Source organism: Callorhinchus milii, unplaced genomic scaffold (genome assembly GCF_018977255.1).
Source record: "Callorhinchus milii isolate IMCB2004 unplaced genomic scaffold, IMCB_Cmil_1.0 Scaffold3, whole genome shotgun sequence".
Classification (NCBI taxonomy): domain Eukaryota; kingdom Metazoa; phylum Chordata; class Chondrichthyes; order Chimaeriformes; family Callorhinchidae; genus Callorhinchus; species Callorhinchus milii.
In genome coordinates this window covers 85,152,981-85,171,210 of record NW_024704744.1, presented here as the reverse complement: position 1 = coordinate 85,171,210, position 18,230 = coordinate 85,152,981, and the positions used below count along the sequence as shown (strand labels likewise).

Below are 18,230 nucleotides of genomic sequence, written 5' to 3'. Positions count from 1 at the left end.
TGGTAATCTGCTCTGCTGGTTCTGTATATTAGTTCAGGGGATTTGCTCCCTCTTGCAAACTTTTAAATTATTATTTTGGCAAAACGATATCCCCCTTCACCAAATCAGCTAATTGTTCTTGATTAAAAGCTGGAGTAATGATGCCTCGCTTGATAACCACACAATGTGAACTTCCTCAGAATCAAAACTCACATAGTAGCATGCTTCCTGGTGATCAGTCTTCATGATGATCCAAAAAGTAGTTCACAAGCTAGAATCCCCACATAAAATGAAGACCACCTATTTTTATAAATATTGAATGCCGAGGAGTGAATTTAAGACAGTGATCTTATTCCAGCATTCACATGAATTCATGTGTCAACCTGGGTCAGGTTGTAGCACTCTCGCCTCTGGGTCCCCTCCCCTCCCCTCCCCTCCCCTCCCCTCCCCTCCCCTCCCCTCCCCTCCCCTCCCCTCCCCTCCCCTCCCCTCCCCTCCCCTCTCGACTCTCTTCCCCCTCCTCGCTCCCTCCCTTCCCTCCTCTCACCCTGACCATTTCCCCCCTGCTCGGGTCATGACCCAACTGTGCAGCGCCTTGGGACGTCCTCCTGATGTGAAAGGCGCTTTATAAATGGAATCTTGTTGTTGTTGTTGTCAGAAAGTTGTGAGTTCAAGCGCCGATTCGGGATTTTGAGCTCACATAGTCTAGACTGACACTCCAATGTGGTACTGGGTGTTGGGGGTGTGCTGCGTTGTTGAAAGTACTTTCTTTTGGATGAGACGTTAAGCTGATGTCCTGTCTGCCTGTTTGGGTGGATTGATAGGATATTCCATGACATACTTGGGAAAAAAAAAGAGTTTCTTCCAATGACATGGCCAACAATTCAAACCCCTCACTCCATAAAATTGCTCATTCACTACATAAGTATTTCTGGGACATTGCTGTACACAAATTGGCTGCCGTGTTCGCTTACAAAGTACAATGTTTACTGTAAATCTTGTTAAGCACTTTGACACATCCTCCGAACGTAAAACGTGATATATCAAATGCAAGAACTATTATTATAACTTTTGTGTTAGTAAAAAATCAGTACTGCTCCAAGTATCCCACTTTTGATGTATAAACGTGAAAATATGAATCTATGTAACGTTTTAATCAGTATTTTACTATCAACTTATTTTCAGACATTTTAGTTCTCCTTTATATAATTAGTTAATGGACTGAATCTAGGCCTGACTTAACTTCAATTTTGTTTAACTTCAGTTGAGCAGTTAAACTAATGCCTCAGGATGCTACCCTGCATGAAGAGTGCTATATTAATGCAAATTAATAATAATAATAATAATCCTTGCATTTGGTATAGCGCTTTTCACGTCAGGAGGACGTCCCAAAGCGCTTCACAGAACACACTGTAAAGTGAATTGACTGCATATTTGTGGGCGAACGCGGCAGCCAATTGCGCACAGCAATGTCCCACAAACAGTCATGGATTGAAAATGACCAATCTATTATTGTTTTTGGTTTTGGAGGGATTATTATTATTAGGCTCTGTGTGGAGTAAGGAAACTTGCCCAAGGTTTCGCCCTGACCTGCCTGGAATTGAACTCAGGTCTCTTGCTTGCAAAGCGAGTGCTCTAACCACTGAGCTACAGGACTCCACCTTGTTGTTGTTTAATAGAGTTAGAACTTATTAGTTAGCATTATCCAATATCAGACTACCTAAAACATGGCTCTTAAAATGTCCAATTGATTTATGGAAAACTGCATTCAATTGCAGAAACCAATGAATTGCAACATCGTAATAAATTTTTACCACAAAATTTCTGGACCATAAGAATTTACGAGCTACCTTTGTTTACAAACTATTTCATTTGCCACATATTACAAATCGCATAAATTACATTACAAAAATGTTGCTACAATAAAATGGATTAACCTCGCTTGTGATGGAGAGCACCCGTCTACTATACTGTCCTGCACTTGCCAAGAGGACATTTGAGCCTTTAACAGCAGGGAATTCGATCTTAGCCATCTCAACTGAGCTCAATCATATGTTTACCCATTGCCTATATTGTGGATTCCAGAAGAAGTTGCTGGTTAGTAGTCAGGAGTGGCAAATCGGGTTCTTTTTTCTTTACTTAACTTAGGAATTTATTATGGATTTCTTAAGACCAATCATAGGACCACCAATGCCAGATTTGGATAATCTAACTCAACATATACTGGGGATCAATTCTGAGATTTTATTCACTGGGCAAACCCTCATCAAAATTCTGAAATAAAACTAATATTGATTAGTTAGAGTTGCAGCTAATTTCCAGTCAACTATGTTTTCAGTTAGTTCAATTTATATATAAACTTGCATTTATAAAGTGCTTCTCACGCAGGGTAGTGTCCCAGAGCACTTGACAGTGAAGGAGAACGACGCCAAGCCTGGGGGAGGGGAGGGATGTAACGTAGGCACGGTCAAAGAGGAACATCTTCAGGCGCGATCTGAAGATGGGGAAGGGAGGGGCAAGACGAAGGGATAGAGGAAGAATGTTCTATACATGTGGATGTTTATCCTGTGTCTGCGGATGACATCACCAGGAGGGTGCATATAGATGAGGAAGAGGAGCTAGCCAACAACAGCAAAATTACATTTATAGAGCGCCTTTCACGTTGGGAGGACATCCCAAGGCGCTGGACAATCAGGGGTCAGGACCTGGGCATGGGGGAGGGGTGGGGTAGGGGTGAGGGAAGGCAGAGAGGTAGGAGGGCGACCAAAGGTATGATCGAAGAGGAGGGACTTGAGATCAGCCTTGATACTGACAGAAGGGAGTAAGCGAGGCGAAGGGACTGTGGGATGGAGTTCCAGAATGTGGGGGCAGAGAGGCTGAAAGCTCGGCCACCGATGGTAGGGCGGGTCGGGCGGGAGTCATGGAACAGACTGGAGCCCGCTGAACGGAGAGAGCGGGCAGGTTGGTAGGGAGTCAGCAGGTCAGAGAGGTAGGAGGGGGCAAGGCCATGGATGGCCTTGAAAGTGAGGACGAGGCCAAGGCTGGAGCCCTGGGGTACGCCACAGGTGTCGGGGTGGGAAGAGAAACTATTTGAGGAGATAAAATGAAGGTGGTTTGTTAGGTAGGACTCGAACCAGACTAGTTCGGTCCCGCTAAGTTGGATGAGAGTGGAGAGACAGTAGAGGAGGATGCCTTGGTTGACTGTATTGAACACAACTGAGAGCTCCAGAAGGACGAGAAGGCAGAGGGAGCTCCGCGTCATAGAGAGTGAGGACATCATCTGGGACCTTGACAAGTGCCATCTCTGTGTTATGGGCAGGGCAGAAACCAGACTGGAGGGGCTTGTGGAGGGGATGTGAGAGCAGAGCTGTTCAGCGATAAGGCATTCCAAAGCTTTGGCAAGGAAGAGCAATTTGGAAATGGGATGATAATTTGTGAGGTTAGAGGGTTCAAGGATGGTTTTTTTTGAGGAGGGCAGCGATGACAGCAGTTTTAAGGAGGATGGGACCAGAACCTGAGGAGAGCGACTGGTTGACTGTGTCAGCCAGCAGTGGGGAGAGGGGGGGGAGTTGGGTGACGAGTAACTGGGTGGGGAGGGGGCGATCGAGGCATCAGGTGGTGGGCTTCATCTGGGAAATGGTGGTTGAGAGAGGGGGGCGGAGTAACTGAGGCAAATGAGTCTAGGGAGGGGTGAATGGTAGGGGTTATGGTGGAAGGAGGGTTGATGTAGATGGTCTGGGAGGTGCGGAGGGGGACATGAGGGAGGAGGATGCAGCCAAGCGGATATTTTCAATGTTGTTATGTATGCAAAAATCAGTGTTTAGAAAGTCTGATGGCTGACTATACATCATGAGTAAAATCGTAATCTCATAACTTTCCCACCTGCCCAGTCCTGTAGCTCAGTGGTTAGAGCACTCGCTTTGCAAGCGAGAGACCTGAGTTCAATTCCAGGCAGAGGGCGAAACCTTGGGCAAGTTTCCTTACTCCACACAGAGCCTAATAATAATCCCTCCAAAAACAAAAAACAATAATAAATTGGTCATTTTCAATCCATGACTGTTTGTGGGACATTGCTGTGCGCAATTGGCTGCCGCGTTCGCCTCCAAATATACAGTCAATTCACTTTACAGTGTGTTCTGTGAAGCGCTTTGGGACGTCCTCCCGACGTGAAAAGCTCTATATCAAATGCGAGGATTATTATTATTCTCCCCCACCCCCGCCTTACTGTGCTTGACAACTTTCAGTAACCAGGGATATTGACTTTGACTCGGTCTGTATCCCGCGAGCAGAAGATAGCTTATTCGCTATCTTCTGCTCGCTGGATTCAAACAATTATAGTGCCAATACTGCTATTTACTAGCATTTTGAGGAACTGAAGAAAGCTGGTAAATGCCTGGGGTTTTAGTTTATTACTTCAACATTCAGGCAAGGTTAAATACCAAGAAGTTATATTTTTATAATTTGATGTACTTGCCCTCAAAGAGCTTGTTTGGGATCTTGAGCTGGAGATTATCTCAAATGGACTGACCTCAATTAATCACAAGAAAGCAGTTTCTCATTTGGTAAATAAAGATTTGCATAATAAAATATGCATGTTGATGGTTATAATGTGTTGAATTTACTTGGGAAAGTATATAAACGCCACCTTTTCTTCCTTGTTATGTAAATCCTGTATTTATTATTCTTGACCTTTCTGTATTTATAGTTTAATTGTAAATTGAGAATTGTGTCAAAGAGAAATGATTTGGGTTATTCAGTGCTTCAGCACATATTGCAACAACTTGTATTTATACAGCACCCCTCACGAAGGCCAGCGACTCAGAGCGCATGACAGTGGTGGAGCCTGATGCCGAGCCAGGAGGTGGCGGCGTTGGGTGCATTTGTTGTTGTAAATCTGTAATCTGGTCTATTGGTTATGCTGTACATTGGTGTCAGCCTGGTTCAGTTGGTAGCACTTTTGCCCCTGAGTCAGAATGTTGTGCGTTCCAGCCCCACATCGTGAATTTGACCTTGCATTGTCCAGGCTGATACTCCAGTGCAGTGCCAGGAATGCACTGCATTATTGGAGATACCGTTCTTTGGATTAGATATTAAAGGTGCTATCAGAAAAGTTTATTATTAATAAGCAAACTTGGAGTCTGGTACATTGTTTTTTCTAGTGTAAGCCTGAAGGTCATTAAAATCCTGTCCAAAATAATCTTGTACCTTGTACTTTATGTTATTTAGAACTAGCTGCACCCGTTGAAGCTTCGCTTACAACAAAAGGATCCATTATGGAATATAGACTGACACACAGACAGATATTTTGTTTTTATACTCAGCTGGGAGACTCCTGTGGAAGGACTCAGTGGGCGGACTCCTTTAATATATTTTCTCTCACTGTGTCTTTCTCTTTCTCTCTCCCTCTCTCTCAGTCTCCCTCTTAGTTTCTCTCTCTCTCTCTCTCTCTCTATCAGTCTGTTTAGTCTTTCTTTCTCTCTCAGTCTCTCTCTCTCAGTCTATCTCTCTCTCAGTCCTTCTCTGTCTCTCCCACAAAACACACAGTCACTACAATTTGTACAATATTCTCTCTCACACTCTCTCACTGTCTCTCTCAGTCTCTCTCTGTCTCTCTCTATCCCTCTCTCTTTCTCTCTCTCCCTATCCCCCGCACCCCCCCCCCCTCTCTCTGTCCCTCTCAGTCTCTCTCACTATCTCAGTCTCTCTGTATGTCCCAACTGGGTGGATTCTAGCTCCAATGACAAGCAGAAAAAAGGTGCTTTCCTCTGTCGCTGCCTAGTTGAAGAATATGATGCATACCTCATATTTTGGGGGTTAATTAAAGTATTTTTTAATATAGCTCATCAACAATGGAAAATCCCCCTCAAAAATAAGCCATGATACTGACAGATGCAAGACCTTTCTGATGAGGTATAAATTGTGTATCTACATCAATCGTTTATTGCGTGATTGTCAGATACACAGACATTTTGTCTTTATTTGTATAGATGATGAGAGCCAGAGCTTGCAATTGTAAGTTAGCAGAGCTGGTATTATAATTTCTTTGAGATTTAATATGGAAACAAATGGGACAAGATGAATGAAATGTGAGATGAGTCAATAATTCACTTTTCTGTTGTTTAATGTTTAACACCTATACATTTGAAATCAGAACCTGCTGTAAATCTAAAGTAAATTGAAGTGCTAGTTTTGGATTACAAACAGTGCTACAATTTTATTAAATCACTGATGCATCAATGTCAACAACAATACAACATTAATGTACTGAAATACTGGAAAAGCATACAGTTAGTTTGTGGCTGAGAACGCACTAATTGTATGTTTTCCAGCATTTAGTTTGCTTCACAGTACATTGTTTTCTTTCATCCCTGCAGTTCTACAATAAAAATGAAGATGAATTAATATTAATGGTTAGAAACCTAGAAACAGGAGGAGACCATTCTCCCCATCAAACCTGTTTATCAATTTTATTAGATGTTAGTAGATCTTTTAATCCCAGTGCCTTGTATTTCAACATAACTTTTAATACCTCTGCTACCCATGTATCTTGTCCATCTCTCTTTAAAAAAAAGTCTCTATTGTTTCTGTCTACAGCTTTTTGAGACCAAGCATTCCACATCTTCACAGCAGTCTGTGTGAAAAAATGCTTCTTGACATTCAGGATACTCTCCAAGGCTAAGTTTATCCTTTGTAAGATTGGTGCCCAAAACTGAACAAAGTGCTTCAAATAAAGTCTATCCAGAACTCTGTACAACTGTAGCAGCACCTCCTTACTTTTATAATCCAAATTAAATTAAATCATAAATAATAAATCTGTATTTTGAATGATTATACGTGGTATGGATGAAAGATGATTACTACTGCTGAATCTGTTAATTTTCCCATTTTCCTTTCCTTCTTGCTGGTGTGATTTGTCACAATGCCAGTTATTCAGTACAAAACTGACAATACATTTTCTGATACAGTGGATTTGTGGATTAACCAGATTTGAGATTTGCTATAATATATGACTGATTTCTAAACAGCTTATTAGTGTGAGAAAGGAACACATATTTCTAGACTTCTGAACTCTGCTCCTGAGGTGTGGAGTTTGCAAAAAAACATTTTTTTCAAAAATAAATTAGGTGGAGTGGCTCAGCAGCAGAAGCCAACAGCACTTGACTCCCAGTAGACACGGTTATGAGTTCAATCCTCGAGCTGCATGAAATGTTTCTGAGACTTGAGGTTCTGTGTTATGAAGAAAGACTCATAACATTGGATAGATTTTTATTTGGAGGAAAGATTAGGTTCTGAAGAATGAATACCATAGATATACAGAGCTTACATCTATATTACTTAGTTTTGAAGCACAAAGCTAGGCAAAATGATATTAAATAAATGAGCTTTGAATAGAATAGCAGCCAAAATGATTTTTTTATCAGTATAGTTGAGGATAATAAGAAATAAGCCTTGCGATTTATATAGTGTCTTTCATGTCGGGATGACACCTCCAGATGCTTCACAGGATGTAGTGTAAAATGTAAAATGTATCTTGTAGGCAAACATGGCAGTCAATTTATGCAAAGTAGTGTCCCAATACAGAGTTACGAAGTGATTGAGCAATTTTATTCGTGGGATTGTTGACCAGGACATCAGGAGAAACTCCCCTCTCTTTTCATATAGTGCCATGGGATCTTTAACATGCACCTGAACAGGAGGGAATGGACTCCCAGCAAAAGCACAGGCAGCTGTGTTAACTCCTTTTTTTTAAAAAAAAAGTGGTTAATGATCTGGTAAAGAACAGGATTAAGGATTGTTGGATTTTGTCAAGTTCCAGTGGAACCAATGCTGTACTGTATGGATGATCTGTTAGCTGCAAGGACAATGTCACACACAAAAGGAGGCAATAGCTCAAGTGCATAAAGCAGGATGTAGGGTTTGCTAGATGTTCAGGACATCTGCTTGATTAGACTTCAGTGTTCAAATGACCGTTGCTCAAGAGATTAAATGGGGTTGATGAAACTGATGTTCTGAAGGAGGATGACTATGTTTCAAGTTCTATTCTAACTTCAAATTTACATGCATTCATGTTCTTAACATGAATGCATGTAAATTTCAGTTACAGTGCTTTGTGCAAATATACATTTATTTCACTTTGGCAAATATATTAGTACTCTTGTCATTATACTTACAAAAAGTTTTGTTTATATTGATTCATTTAATTTGTTCATTTTGTTTATGCACTCTTGCTTGAAGAAGAATGTAGATAAATTCACATTCAGCTGAGTTCTGTACATCTGTTACACATGGACACTAGTTATTCAGAAAAGTGCTCCTTGTGAACAGTCCAGAGAATGTAGAATTCAGTCAGCTTCTTGGGATAATAATAATAATCCTTGCATTTGATATAGCGCTTTTCACGTCTTCTAGACGTCCCAAAGCGCTTCACAGAATATACTGTAAAGTGAATTGACTGCATATTTGTGGGCGAACGCGGCAGCCAATTGCGCACAGCAATGTCCTACAAACAGTCGTAGATTAAAAATGACAAATTTATTATTGTTTGTGGTTTTGGAGGGATTATTATTAGGCTCTGTGTGGAGTAAGGAAACTTGCCCAAGGTTTCGCCCTCTGCCTGGAATTGAACTCAGGTCTCTCACTTGCAAAGCGAGTGCTCTAACCACTGAGCTACAGGACTCCACAGGGATGAATCTGAATATGAGCCACTTCATTTAGCCACAAGCTCTTTAGGCAAGCTCACATTCTTGAAACAAGTGGAACATAAGTCCATTATCACCTCAGCTGTGGTGTTTGAGAGATTTAGCTGTTCCTAAAGCAGGGGATCCCAAATTTTCTGGGCCCAAGTCCTCACCATGACATTAGACATCCTGACTGAGGACTACCAGACTGAGGGTATCTCCTGGCTCTGGGGCCACCCCCAAAAAACATAATGCAGTCCTCCCCACGCCCCCACCACCCATTTGACAATCAGTGGCCTAAAGGACCCGTGGCCAAAGGTGTATTTTGCAAAGGATAGGTAGTTGGGCACTCTCTTAGCTGAAGGATTTACTTCAGCTCTTGTTGATTTATTTCAGTAAGCACACAAAAAAATTGGGAAGTTCTGAACAATCACCTGATACTCTGCAAAGTATTGGTGGGTGTCGTAAATTGTCTGACACTCATGTGAAGTTGGATATGCTGATTGTATTCTGTTTGTTTTTTTGTGGAAGGTGAATCAGATGGCAGAGACCAAGCAAAGATGGAAGTTAAGGTGTGGGATCCTGAGAATCCACTCAATGAACGTCAGATAGACCAATTCCTAGTTGTTGCACGGTGAGTTCAAAAATGAGTCTGAAACACTATTACAGAGATCTGCATAGATATTTTAACATGTTTAACATTTGTTCAGCTCATTAAATTATAATAATAATCCTTGCATTTGATATAGCGCCTTATCACGTTGTTGAGATGCACCCAAGCACTTCACTGAATTTACGGTAAAGTGAATTGACTGTATATTTTTATTCATTATCATTGTATATTAAATTGAGCACATTCAGTAGTTAAAAAAACATGCATTTGTAATAATTTTAAACTTTATTTGAGTGTGAAAATTTATTTTATTTGAGAATTTAATTGCATATTAAATTGAGCCCATTCAATAGTTTAAGAAAAATTCTTGCGTTTGTAATATTCTTCAATCCATGACTGTTTGTGGGACACTGCTGTGCGCAATTGGCTGCCATATTTCGCCCACAAATATACAGTCAATTCACTTTACAGTATATTCTGTGAAGCACTTTGAGACTTCTAGAAGACGTGAAAAGCGCTATATCGAATGCAAGGATTATTATATTTTTAAGTGGTTTACAAATAATTTCAATTTTGGTCTACTATAGTAACTTGTAATTGCACACAATTGTATGCAAATGTAGCTGCCAATTTACACACAGCAAGGACCAACAAAATACCATGAAGTGAATAACTGATTTATCTGGATGGCTATTTATTTATGACACTGGGAGAAACAGCCTTCTCATTTTGAAGATTGTCATTGCATCTTTAATGTTCATCTGAACAGGAAGGATGGTATCTCAGATGATGTAAGATTCCTCCAGTATAACACTGCTTTGCTGGAACTGGTGTCCCAGTCATTTTGAGGTGCTCTGATCTGATGGATATTACAGCCTAGACCAGAAATGTTCAATTAGACCAAATGGAATGAGAAACACATTGTTTTTCCCTTTATAGAAACTGAATTGCTTATGATCTCTCAGTTCAATTCAATCTTAAATCTTTCTTGTAGGCTTGGAAAATGGTTTTCCTTTTTCAGCTGAGGTTTTCTAATTTAAATTTGTTAGCATAGTATTCACTCATGAGCTTACAAAGCAAATTTCCAGCTTATAAGACCAAGCAAATGAGCCCTGTTGGGAAGGCTTTGAAGTAGTGATGCTCAAACATTATTAAAGATATGTATACAGCTTTCAGTTCAGGTACTGAACAATGAAGCAGAGTGAGATTGATGTGGATATTTCACCTACTTGTTTCCCAGACAGTAAGTATAAAAAGTTGCACAATGAGACAACCTACCCATCCATTATTCTTCAAAGGCATTGAAAAGCTTATTCAAGAGCCAAATCAACTGATTATATAGAGTGAACCATCACTTGCTATCAGTTGCAGACAGTAGCATCATAAATTACATGTCTAATTGCATCATCTGAGTTCTAACCATGCATTCATGAACAGTTGTTATTCTGATCAAAGACACAATGACACAGCAGGAATGATAGTAATTGTTTTAGCTTTACATTCAGTAAGAGAAAACGAAAATACCCCATACTAAAGCAGACAAGCAATCAGCTTTAGATCAAGAGATTACATGGACTAACTTTCTTAAAGAAATAGGCAGCCATAAACTATTTGATTTCAACTCTTTATCTAATTCACTTTAGTCTGTAATGGTCAACTTTATTTGACTTTGTGCCTGGTTTAAGTAGTGAAGTTTACAGTAAGAAGAACCAACAGAGGCACTAATAGCTGGGCGGGGCTCTTCTTACTTCTCAACTGTTTGCTTATCCAAACGGTTTTGGTTTTGCACATGCTCTTCGATGTGAGATAACCTGACAAAATGGATATCAATGAAAACGATCCTTTGGTTTGTTTCTTTGGTTCACATCCTTTTAGATCACCCAATCTATGATCTTCCCATTACAGCATCAACTCAATTAAGTGCATCCAACATCCTGGCCTTCCTGGTAACTTATTCCATTAATTACTCTCTGTATAAAGAAATGTTTCCTGGTGTCTGCTTTAAAATTGCTCTTCGGAATCCTGAACCATTGCTCTTGGGCTGTTTTCCAGTTTCAAATGCAGAACTACAATAGAGAGTCAAGGAAAGATCCCTTTCTAGCTGATCAAAGAAACCCATTGTTTTATCTTTAGCCGGTGCACTACCTTCAAGGTTACTGTTGACAATTGACTGCTAGGCTATATACAACATCAGTGTAGTTACAGTTAGTGATTGTGCCATTGCAGTTTTGAGTTCTGTTGTTCCTACCAATCAATGTTCCTGGGCTGTCTTCTGATTTTGAGGGAAAAAGCTATAAATCTGATCAGCAAAACAAAATGTAAACCATGAAATCAATTGTAAAAAAATGTCCTTGTTCCACATTTAAATATTAGTAAAATACAAAATATTTCAATGTTTAGTGGAGCAGATGCTGCCCTCTACAGTGTTTTATGTAAAATAACAATACACATTTATTTTATGAGATTGTACTGAAAAATGACACTTGGAAGATTTGTGCATACTATAGCACACAAAAAAATTACTATTGGTCTCTTTGAGGTCTAAGTTATGCGATTTAAAACATGCAAATTTGTGCAAGGATTATTATGAAAGAGTGTTACATTGTGTTTTCGCAACACAGATCTGTTATAACAATGAATGTGGAGGTGGATGTGGTTGAAATGTTGGGAAGGAAATTGTCCCAAAAGTGTTCACTCGTAATTTGATACAAGTGGCCATTGTACTTCTGAAGTCACACAACGTATATAATTTGCTTATTGTTTTTGGCAAATAGGGCAATGAACCCCATTCAATTACAGTTGATGCAATGCCTGATTTTATGCTACATATATCATTGGTGTCAGAGAAGCTATTTTTCTCCCTGCTTTTCAGAGCAATTATTCATCTCAGCACTGGTTTGGAAATATTTGGGGGAAAATGAGTTTTGTTTCGCACTTGGAATTAGATGGTGCTTGATGTTTAATTATACTTAATCTTTTTTCTGTTTAACATATATTCATCTTTTTGACACAAAGAAAAATAATGCCATTGTTTTTGCAACATTTAAAACTTTATATTTATAAATATAATAACATTGTTATATAGCGCCTTATCACATTCTTGAGATGTCTCAAAGCGCTTCACAGTACATATTTTTGAGTGACTGTATTTTGGTTTGTAGTGTGACAAATAATATAATGCAAGAAAATCTTGTCTAATCAAGTCAATATGTGAGCACAGTACACAGATGCACTCTGGAAAGTGGCTACATTTAAATCAAATCTATCAGAAATTTTGCATATAATATGTATATTATAACAAACACATATATATGCTTTTTATTGGAACAAATCATTTTTCTAAAATGTTTTTAAAAAGATGAAAATTAATCTGGGCATCTCACAGTCATTAGGTGTGGAATGTAATACTTACAACCAGTCATTTATTTGCAGTCTGTGAATATTGGATTGTAAGATTTATGAATAGCCAAATCACAAAGCACAAACCAGCAAAGTGAGAAAAAGGCCAATGGGAAAACTATTTACCACTGTTCATTTTTTTAATAAATGTCCAAGCAGTACAGTGCCTGATATGTTATGTGGCATATTTGATTAATGCTGTACTTAGACGTATGACCTTCAGTTCAGTCCTAATTAGATATAATAATAATAATAATCCTTGCATTTGATATAGTGCTTTTCACATCTTCTAGATGATTCAAAGCGTTTCACAGATTATTCTGTAAAGTGAATTGACTGTACATTTGTGTGGGCGAAACGCGGCAGCTAATTGCGTACAGCAGTGTCCCACAAACAGCTGTGGGTTGAAAATGACCAATTTATTATTGTTTTTTTTTTGGAGGAATTATTATCAGGCATGTGGAGTAAGGAAACTTACCCAAGGTTTCGCCCTGCCGGGAATCGACCCCAGGTCTCTCGCTTGCAAGGCGAGTGCTCTAACCACTGAGCTACAGGACTCCACATTCCACTTGAAGTTTGCTCATAATCTCTACACTGAGGTGGGGGGAGGGGAAATAGTCCTTCAAATCTTATCTTTGATAATTTTGTATTAGTTACTTCTAGTTCTTCAAATTAGTCTAACATTTACATTATTTATACCAAGGGCATGGTATAAAATATAAAGTCAATTCACTTACAGTATATTCTGTGAATCACTTTGAGGCGTCTCGAAGACGTGATTAGATGCTATATCAAATGCAAGGATTATTATGTTCCTGCTCAGTTAACCTTTCTGTAGTACAATCATTATGTAGAATCCTAAATCTTTGAAGGTCTTCTAGAGTCGGTAGCATTCTAGGAACCACTGAAAATGCTAGTGAAAGCATTTGCTGCAGTCCAGCCAACTTCCTGCATGCTGCACGCATGCTCAGTGTTCAATGATATCAGTGGCTTCTTGATGACTCACAAGCGCTGTTTGGTGGCCATTTATATAACATGACAAGTTATAACATGGGAGTCTGATTTTTATGGAGTCAAACTATTGCGTTATAATGCAATGGGTCCAACTGTGTCTTCTCAAAATAAGAAAACTTATGACTCAAACAAGGTTTGAATGCATATGTTCTGAACAGCAATGCAAAATGAAAACTTTATTGACTTTTTCCCATGTTTCTTCTCTTGGATAGTGCTGTGGGTACATTTGCTCGAGCTCTGGACTGCAGCAGTTCTATCAGACAACCCAGCTTACATATGAGCGCAGCAGCTGCTTCAAGAGATATTACCCTAGTAAGTTCAGTGCTGTTCTCCTTATCCACTAATGAGGTAAATAGGATGGTCCGTGTTAAAGTAACATAACCTTTCTCTTGCATTATAATTCTAGTAAAACAGGAAAATATTTTGGTTGTTCATTTGGAGTTTGGCATTGAAAAACCTGAATGTTTGTTTGTTTACTGTCAAGAAAATGCTGACGGTGATGAACAAAACCACATAATGCTGAATGAAAACAGATATTCTGGGATTTTACAGCATCTAAATCAGCTTCTGAAAAAGATGGTTTTAATGTTTCATAAGAGCCACTTCATCAGTTCTATTGAATGAAACCCATTTAATTGGTAGGAAACACAAGGTAGTCAATGTGTTCAACACAATGCTTGTTTTGTTAATGTAGAATATGCATATATTTTATTTGTGCATTTTATTAATCATTAAAACTTGAATTGTACATAATGGAGTAAAACAGCCAGGGAAAGTTATTGGATGTAGCTTGTTCTCTGGGTGAGATTTTTCTAAAGGTTGTTTCCATGCACCAAATATCTCTTTGGTTTGCTTGTGGATGCTGATGTACTGTACAAGGAGTGAGCAACACCAATGCAGTTGTTTGTGCTTATGAGCACATGAAAATTTATGAAAGGTCTATTTGTATGATTTTATGAGGCTAGTCGTTACAAGTCTCTATAATCACACTTTCTAGAAGAATTTGTGAAGTTTTAGACAGGTTTCTATATTTTCATTCTTGCTGAAAAAGGATCTATTGTTTAGTCAGCTGCTTTCAGGCAGATGATTGAAAGTAGGTAGGAAATGAAATCTAGTTTGAACAAACATTGGAAGGCTGAGTAGACCTTCATATTATTTATTTAGAAAAGTCTTGTTGAGCTATATTGTAAGCTGGTCTTTGTGGATTCATTGCAAAAATGAAGATCAAATTGCACAGATATTTCTTCTAATGTAGTAATATTGTAAATATGGTCAATTTGTTCTTTCAGAACAGTTACTTTTGTTTTTTGATTCAATATGAATCATTTAAGATACTGCACCAACAATATATCCTGTCACTGATTGGTAATGTGAACAGCTGTTTGTTGTTAATATGTACTATATACACAGATCAGTCTCAGGCCCTAAAGGTAATGCAGAGGAGAGTGGAGAGGCAGGACCCCAGTGTTGCAGCAGCACTATTAAGAACAATTAAATAAGCTAGCACTCTTCAACCTCAATTTGAAGGTAGTGAACGTATGGAATGATGGTTGAGGCCAAGACATCGGAGAATTTTTTTTAAAAATGGGAAGACAGTAGGATTGGTAACATGGAAGAATGACAATGATGGGGTGTTGAGCCTTCAACATCCTTATGACTTCAAATCCTCATGTTGGTTCTAAATGGAAATTGAAATCTACATTGCTGTTTTATAGTACCTTCTATTTTGGAAGGCTGAAGCACAGCTTTCAGAACTTGTGAAACCAAATCTGATACGCATTTAAACAGCATTGAACAGTCTTGTGCTGAAATGAAAAGACCTTTGTTAAATACTTCTAGCTTTAATTATAGTACCTTTCAAAAATAATGTTTTTATCCAGCTGAAAGACTTCAATGACTATCGCATTGAACCAAACTAAAAAAAGATTTCTATTACAGTTCTTTGCTGTTAATAATAGATTTGGTGTGACCTTGACACATTGAAAGGATGTAACATTTATTCTCCTAGGACTTTCTGTAGCTGATTAGGAAGAAAAAAAGGGAACAGCGATTTTTTTCTTTAAATAGAGACTGATATTTTTGTACATTTTATTGAGGACCTTTTTTTGGGGTGGGGGTAAGAAAATGGGAATAAAAACATCTATTTTAGTAGAATTTTGTTCTTGGAAACGATGGAAAGATGAACAATGAGAGGCTTACAAAGGGTTGTGGGAACAAAACAAAGCTATCCCCCCCACCCAAAAGTAAATGGTCAACTCTGATAAAAAGACCACTCCAATTGAATTTATTGTAGTTGTAGAGGATCATCTTTCCATTTCCAAGCATAAATACACAAGCCCCTAAAATCATGGCAAGCTCTGTCTAGTCTGCCTAGTCCAGTGCTATTCTAATACGTTTACCACTCACCACATGTGGCGATTGAGAATCTAGATGTGGCGAAATTGCATTTTTGATGAGTAAATAAAAATGAATGATCAACACCATCTTTGGGCATGTGACCTTTTTGTTGGTAAAATGGTGAAATGAAGAGCACCATATGTGAATGTTTTTTGATCATTGTATGTGTTTTACTTCCTTGTTTACTGCTTTTTTTTATTATTATATTTTGTGAGTCTGTCTCCATTTGCTGTAGCCTCCATCAATTACCTTCCATATTTCTCAATTGTGCAGGACTGATGATAAGGGAGTGATATTTGTGGGACACGGCTGTGCGCAATAGGCTGCTGCATTTCGCCCACAAACAGTCATTTCACTTTGCAGTATATCCTGTGAGGCGCTTTGAGATGTTTTGAAGACGTGATAAGGCACTATATCAAATGCAAGAATTATTATTATTTGTTATCTGCTGAATGAAAATTAACATGAGTGAAAATGCCAGATTTCAGCACCATGGAAACACCAGTAATATTATATGGAGAGGTGAGCTATCAATCTTGGTCAGCTTAACCAATCAGAATAACCGCTCTGGCTCAGCAGAAGAAAGCAAGACCAGACAATAATAATAATAATCTCTGCATTTGATATAGAGCTTTATCACTTCTTTGAGATGTCTCAAAGTGCTTCACAGAAAATTTTGTAAAGTGATTGACGGTATATTTTGTGGGTGAAATGCACAACAGCGTCGCACAAACAGTCGTGGATTGTGTGACCAAATTATTACTATTTTTATTGATTTATTTTTTCAATAATTAGCAGCTCCATGGGGCATGTCATGGCAAAGGGCAAGCAGCATCCAACCGTGTTCTCAATGGAGAGCAGGGGTGGGTCTAGCGTGTTTCGTGAAAGAAAAATAAAGAGAAGACTGTAAAGTACGGCACTGAATAGTGGTAAATGTTTATTAAGTAGATGTTTGTTAAGTAAATATACATGTGAAAGTACATTTACCTGAATTATGTAAGTTCATGTGGCTAAAATGGTGTCTCCAAAACCACATCTGTAGCTAAGCAGCAATTTATATTGGACAACACTGACCTGGACAACTTTCTCTCTAGCAGTTAAACTGTTACAATTTTTATTCTCTTTACTCATTAGTTCCACGCAATGGACACTTTACACAAATATAACTATGACTTAACAAATGCCATCAGCATTTTGGTGCCACAGGGTGGTCCTGTTCTCTGCAGAGATGAGATGGAAGATTGGTCAGCATCTGAAGCTAGCCTTTTTGAAGATGCATTGGAAAAGTATGGAAAGGATTTTAATGACATACGACAAGACTTTGTAAGTAGTTACTAAGGCTATTATCCTGCAAATTGTTGATGCATTTAGAGACATTGAATGGCACAGGTGATCATATCTGGAACAGTTTTATCTTTGTTGAGTGTAAGAATTCTGCAATATAATTTTGGGCATTCTAAACTTGGTTTGTGTTGAATGCAATTCCAGAAAAACTTGTAATTTGGCCACAAGGTGGGTGATGGGCAAGAATTAATGAATCCAGTGAATACTCTTCTGAGATTAGGGGAATGAAGTTGGAAGTTGACCTAGATTTTAAGCACATGGCCTTTTGGTTCTTGATCATTGACACTAAGTACAGAAAGATGTTCCTTCCCCACGACTGGCAGAACCTTATTTCCTGGAAATGTTTCTTTCTCTAATTGCTGCCCATTATATTTATGAAATGAGAATGAGTAAGTTGCAGTTAAAAGACATTAGATAATCCAGTGTTCTTTTGAGGAGAAATGTCACATAATAATTCACTGACAAGTGAACGCAAAGTAACAGGCTGGGAGATACACACTTTTAGAATTACACAGGAGAACAAGAAAAGGGGAGGGAAATAAGGATTTTCAAGCAGAGCAACATTTGAAGTGGTGATATATTTTACCATATAATCATTCATAAATCCTAACGAGCCAAAGATCTACATTGGCAAGATTTTTAAATGGTTTTGATATCTTTTTCTGATATTGTTTGTTTATGAGATTTTTTTCAGTAAACCTTCCAAAGCATTTCACAGTATCAACTGGCACATGTGCAGGCAAGAAAGTTGAGACAAAAGGGTCTGAATAAGTTACTGGGTAAGGAAGGCAAAACTGCAAGTATCA

General features: G+C 38.6%; 1 protein-coding gene across 1 annotated transcript in view; it reads left to right on the top strand.

Moving 5' to 3' along the window:
• LOC103177994 (metastasis associated 1 family, member 3) overlaps positions 1-18,230 on the top strand; it is a 107,487-nt gene that overhangs the window by 43,143 nt on the left and 46,114 nt on the right. The window contains exons 7-9 of the mRNA XM_042333224.1: positions 9,189-9,291; positions 13,896-13,995; positions 17,215-17,403. Coding sequence (XP_042189158.1) covers positions 9,189-9,291; positions 13,896-13,995; positions 17,215-17,403 — 392 coding nt within the window. The remainder of the gene's footprint in view (positions 1-9,188; positions 9,292-13,895; positions 13,996-17,214; positions 17,404-18,230) is intronic.